Here is a 6,130-nt window from a genome sequence, read left to right as displayed (position 1 = left end):
TTAAAATAATGTTAAAAACGTGAATCATTACCTCAGAGGTCGGAAGGTTTCAGCTGGCTTCGAGCCTTCTGTGCATGCATTGGCTGGGAAATGGCCGCACATACGCAGTTGGTGTCTGCTACCATCTTTGCCCTAGCGGCCTGCAGCATGGAGTCACCATCAGCTGCCTCCTCGGATCTTCAGGGCTTCTCTCAAGCCCACTTTGATTCAAGTCTGCTCCCCGCAGCTCTCTCTTTAACTCGGAGCCCGTTGCTCTGCTCCCTTCTTTTGACTTGACTGCTGGGGCCTTCTTCTGATCCATGAGTTTTGTCCCTGCCTGGGACTTTCCCCTGTGCGCTTGCGCAGAAGCAAGGAGAAACAAATGGCATAAAACTGCAGGTCAGGTGGTCTGAACTGGAGCATCATTACCGAGGAAGTGGTCCCAGGGAGCAGGACACGGGGAGGGGGACAGGGGAGGTCCCCGACAAAGTTCCACAGGGCACGGAGTCACCAACTTTCTGTTGCCTTCTTAGATCGCTAGGGCTTCTCCCAAACCCTCAGCTTTTAAAGTTTGCTAACTGGAGGCCTTTTTCTGCTTGGAGCCTTTTTCTTTGCACCTCTCTTTTTAACTTAACTGGGATCTCTCCCTCCCCCTGTCCACTGTTTGGGACTCCTATCTTAAATGGGGCTCTGCTCCTGGTCACATGACCAAGGTTTACATGCTATTTTCGATTTCTGCTGGGCCCATCCTGAGCCTGAAGAGCTTAGGATTCTGAATTGTGCATGTGTGGAAACTCCGAGGTCTGTCGAGACTTGGAATTCCTGACCCCCGCTCTTGACTGTGAGGTAAGTCTGATTTTCATTCCAACTCGCAGTATCCTCCTACTATCCTGTTAGTTACAACAATAATGGAGCTGTTGACTAATCATAGCAAATAATTTCTATCGTTTATTTTACAACAGACCCAGTCATAACATAAGGAAATCCTCAGTGTTGCAAAGCTTTAGGTCCAAAGTTGCCTGTTCCGCCCATGTATGCTATGCTTACCATATGTCATGTCTCAAATTACTGATGTACCATATTCCAAAATGTTATATTCCAAAAGAAACCCTTGGCTGGGATTTTCCTGCTCCATTGTGGCAGGACCCCCCAGGGGAGATTCAGCAGCCCAGCCACAAGTCCACTGACTTTCGGTGGGACCGGATAACCCCAGCGGTGGACCGGGCTGGAAAATCCCGCCCCTTGCCTCATTTGCATTCGAAGGACTCGATACTAATTGTTTCTAGCATTTTCCAAGGGAGTCTGTCTCGTGGATTTACCACTTGTTTTCTGAACTGAAATTGTTTCCACAGATTAGTTTAGAATTTACCTCTTTAAATTCAGGCACTGTCCTCAGCTTCTACTGTCTGAGGAAGGTAAAACACCTTATCATGCTTTACATTATTCAGTCATGGTTAGTAGTCGTGATGTGATGGTATTTTCCTGCCCCTCATTTTTAAATGATTCCTATATAGAAACATCTGTAATTGGCTGATGAACATTTCTAGTACCCATGATTACATTGATCCTGATATTTGCATTGCCTCTGATTTGAGGTGAAGGCCAATTCCAGTTTGGATATTTCCCTGCCCCATCCAGCACCTGATGGACAGTCCAGTGTGTCAAGCCTCCAATTGTTGTGGTTCAGTTAAACCGTAACCTTTTTTCTTTTTCAGGTCAGCGGAGCCCTCTGAATGACTACCACCGCTCTAAAGGAGTGCAGCTCCGGCATTCGTTTTATTGGCCACAAGAGGTTCCTTTCTCAGAAGAGGAGTGTGCTAGCCAGTGTACTGGGAGTCTCCAATGCAGGTAGGGAATAGGGACTCCCTCAGAGTTATTCACCATCCATCTTACCAGCACACCTCAGTAAAGGCTGGATTTCTGGATATCGAACTGGGTTTTCCACTGTTGGTGAATTGAGCTTTGACATGATGCAATTTCTGCCTGTCACAGAGGCATAACCCCTGAAACCAGCTGATTTTCCTGTTCTGGGGTCCTTTCTTGAAATTGTTAGGGAGTTTGCCCAGACAGTGAATGGAGATGGGCTGTGGTTGGTTGCAGAGATTACTAAGTAAAGTGAACTCTGTACCAGAACAAAAATTGCTGGAAAACTCAGCAGATCTGACAGCATCTGTGGAGAGAAAGACAGAGTTAACATTTCGAGTCCATATGACTCTTCATAAGAACTAAAGAGAAGTAAACATGTGGTGAAATATATACTGTTTAAGGGGGTGGGACAGGTGTAGTTGGATAGAAGGCCAGTGATAGGTGGAGGCAAAGGAGAGATTGCAAAAGATGTCATAAACAAAAGGTCAAAGGGGTGTTGATGGTGGTGATTTTGGCTAAAGGATGTGCTAATGGTGACATTAAGGGTAGAAAGCAGGATGAACAAGTGACAAATAGCCCTAGTGGGGGTGGGGTGGAGGGAGGGGACAGTGTGAGAAAAAAGATCGAAATAGGCTAAAAGGTGGGGATAAAACAATGAATGGAAATAAATAGTGCCTAGTTGGATGATGAGGTGCTGTTCCTCCAGTTTGCGTTGAGCTTCACTGGAACATTGCAGCAGGCCAAGGACGGACATGTGGGCATGAGAGCCGGGTGGAGTGTTGAAATGACAAGTGACAGGGAGGTCTGGGTCATGCTTGCAGACAGACAGAAGGTGTTCCGCAAAGCGGTCACCCAGTCTGCGTTTGGTCTCTCCAATGTAGAGGAAACCGCATTGGGAGCAGCGAATGCAGTAGACTAAATTGAGGGAAGTGCAAGTGAAGTGATGTTTCACTTGAAAGGAGTGTTTGGGCCCTTGGACGGTGAGGAGGGGGGAAGTAAAGGGGCAGGTGTTGCACCTTCTGCAGTTGCCTGGGAAGGTGCCATGGGAAGGGGTTGAGGTGTAGGGGATGATGGAGGAGTGGACCAGGGTGTCCTGGAGGTAGCGGCCCCTACGGAATGCCAACATGGGAGGGTGAAGGGAAGATGTGTTTGGTGGTGGCATCATGCTGGAGTTGGCAGAAATAGCAGAGGATGATCCTTTAAATGCGGAGGCTGGCATACTAACCTCTACCTCGCAGAGGCTGAGCGCCAACTCGCAGACACTTCCTCCTACCTCCCCCTGGACCATGACCCCACCAGCGAACATCAAGCCATTGTTTCCAGGACTATCACTGACCTCATCTCCTCTGGAGATTTTCCCTCTTCAGTTTCCAACCTCATAGACTCCCATCCTCGGACAGCCCACTTCTACCTCCTGCCCAAAATCCACAAACAGGTCTGTCCCAGTAGACCGATCATGTCAGCCTGTTCCTGCCCCATGGAATTAATTTCTTCCTATCTTGACTCCGTTCTCTCTCCCCTTGTCCAGTCTTCCCACCCAAATCCGCGATTCCTTTGATGCCCTAAATCATATCAATGATTTCCAGTTCCCTGGTCCCAACCGCCTCCTCTTCAACATGGACGTCCAATCCCTCTACACCTCCATCACCCACCAGGATGGTCTGATGGCTCTTAGCTTCTTCCTTGAACAGAGGCCCGAACAATCCCTATCCACCACCACTCTCCTCCGTCTGGCTGAACTTGTTCTCTCACTGAACAATTTCTCCTTAAACTCATCTCACTTCCTCCAAACAAAAAGTGTGGCTATGGGTACCTGCATGGGCCCCAGTTATGCCTGTCTCTTTATGGGGTATGTGGAACATTCCTTGTTCCAGTCCTACTCAGGCCCCCTCCCACAACTCTTTCTCCGGTGCATCAATGACTGCTTCGGTGCTGCTTCATGCTCTCGTCTGGACCTGGAAAAATGTATTAATTTTGCTTCCGATTTCCACCCCTCTATCACTTTCACATGGTCCATCACTGACACTTCCCTTCCCTCCCTTGACCTCTCTGTCTCAATTTCTGGTGATAGACTGTCCACCAATATCCATTACAAGCCCACCGACTTCCACAGTTATCTCCACTACCACTCCTCACACCCCGCTTCCTGTAAGGACTCCATCCCATTCTCCCAGTTCCTTCACCTCCATCGTATCTGTTCCGATGATGCCATTTTCCAAAATGGCGCTTCTGACATGTCTTCCTTCTGCCTTAACCGAGGTTTTTCACCCATGGTGGTTGACAGGGCCCTCAAATGTGTCCGGCCCATCTCCCGCGCATCCACCCTCACACCTTCCTCTCCCTCCCAGAGCCATGATAACGTCCCCCTTGTCCTCACTTTTCACCCCACCAATCTCCACATTCACAGGATCATCCTCCGCCATTTCCATCAAATCCAGCATGAAGCCATCATCAATCACATCTTCCCTTCACCCCGCCACCCCGCCACCGTCAGCATTCTGTAGGAACACCTTGGTGCACTCCTCCATCACTCCTAACACCTCAAACCCCTCCCACGGCACCTTCCCATGCAATCGCAGACGGTGCAACACCTGCCCCTTTACTTCCCCTCCTCCTCACCGTCCAAGGGCCCAAAAACTCCATTCAAGTGAAGCAGAGCTTTACTTGTACTTCCCTTAATTTAGTCTTCTGCATTCGCTGCTCCTAATTTGGTTTCCTCTCCATTGGAAAGACCAAACGCAGACTGGGTGACCGCTTTGCGGAACACCTTCGGTCAGTCCGCAAGCATGACCCAGACCTCCCTGTTGCTTGCCATTTCAACACTCCACCCTGCTCTCATGCCCACATGTCCATCCTTGGCCTGCTGCAATGTTCCAGTGAAGCTCCACGCAAACTGGAGGAACAGCATCTCATCTTCCGACTAGGCACTTTACAGCCTTCCGGACTTAACACTGAGTTCAACAACTCCAGACCGTGAACTTTCTCCTCCATCCTCACCCCATGTTGATCCTCTTTTTTCAAATGTTTATTTTTTAATTTTTATATATATTTTTTCCCCCACTATTTCTATTATTATCTTTTAAATGGATTTCCATTCATTGTTTATCCCCACCTTTTAGCCTAGTTTGATCCTTGCTCCCACACCATCCCCTCCCCCCACCCCACTCCCACTGGGGCCATCTGTCACTTGCTCATCCTGCTTTCTATACACTTAATATCACCATTAGCACCTCTTTTAGCCAGAATCACCACCATCAACACCCCTTTGACCTTTTGTTTATGACATCTTTGGCAATCTCTCCTTTGCCTCCAGCTATCACTTCTATTCAGCTTCATCTGTCCCACCACACCCCCCTTCAACAGTATATATTACACCACATTTTTACTTCTCCTTAGTTCTGATGAAGAGTCATATGGACTCAAAATGTTAACTCTGTCTTTCTCTGCACAGATGCTGTCAGACCAGCTGAGTTTTTCCAGCAATTTTTGTTTTTGTTTCAGATTTCCAGCATTCGCTGGAAATTTTGCTTTTGCTTTTATTGAAGTCCGTACCTCTTGTGTTGTTACTTGAAAATACTAAAAATACTTGAAAATGGGGCTGAGCCCTTTGATCGATTGCAGAGATTTCAAACTTCAAAAACTTCGCCTGTCCAAAACTCAGCTGCTCATATCCTCACCTGGACCTCCATTTGTTAACTTATGCAGGCTTTAACTTTAAAGTCCTCATCCTTAGTTTCAAATCCCTCCTTGGCCTAGCCCTTCCCAATCTATGTAATCTTCTCCACAACCGTGTGCGATATCTGCAATATTCCTCCAATATTCCTTTGCCCACTTGTCCGTCTCTCCTCTTCTTTTACACTCTGTTGGCAGCTGTACCTTCAGCTGCCTAGGCCCTCAGCTTTGGAATGTGCTCCCTAAATCCCTCTGCCTCTCTGCTCTCTCTCTGTTCTCCTTTAAGACTCTCCTTAAAACCGACCTCTTTAATCAAGCTTTTTGGTCACCGTCCTGATACCTGGCTTGGTGCCAATTTCTTTACTTTATTATACCCCTTTGTAGAAGCAGATTCAAAGTAACTTTCAAAAGGAAATTGGATATTTACTTGGAAAGGAGAAACTGGTAGCACCATGGAAACAAAACAGGCAGACACGATGGGCCAAAGGGCCTTCCTTTGTGCCGTATAATTCTATGATTCTGTGAAGCAACTTGGGATGTTAAAGGATCTATATAAATGCAAGCTGTTGTTGTAGGGACACCATCAGATGTGTCCTGGTACAAATTCTCCTGG

At 47.6% G+C, this 6,130-nt stretch overlaps 1 protein-coding gene across 1 annotated transcript in view; it reads left to right on the top strand.

Annotated features, from left to right (window-relative positions):
• The first annotated feature begins 762 nt into the window (after positions 1-762).
• The window catches only part of mst1 (macrophage stimulating 1), a 227,641-nt gene continuing 222,273 nt past the window's right edge, over positions 763-6,130 (top strand). Inside the window, exons 1-2 of the mRNA XM_041191641.1 lie at positions 763-820; positions 1,695-1,827. Coding sequence (XP_041047575.1) covers positions 763-820; positions 1,695-1,827 — 191 coding nt within the window. The remainder of the gene's footprint in view (positions 821-1,694; positions 1,828-6,130) is intronic.

This window comes from Carcharodon carcharias, chromosome 7 (genome assembly GCF_017639515.1).
Source record: "Carcharodon carcharias isolate sCarCar2 chromosome 7, sCarCar2.pri, whole genome shotgun sequence".
In the NCBI taxonomy this organism is placed as follows: domain Eukaryota; kingdom Metazoa; phylum Chordata; class Chondrichthyes; order Lamniformes; family Lamnidae; genus Carcharodon; species Carcharodon carcharias.
This window is presented reverse-complemented; position numbering and strand designations above follow the sequence as displayed.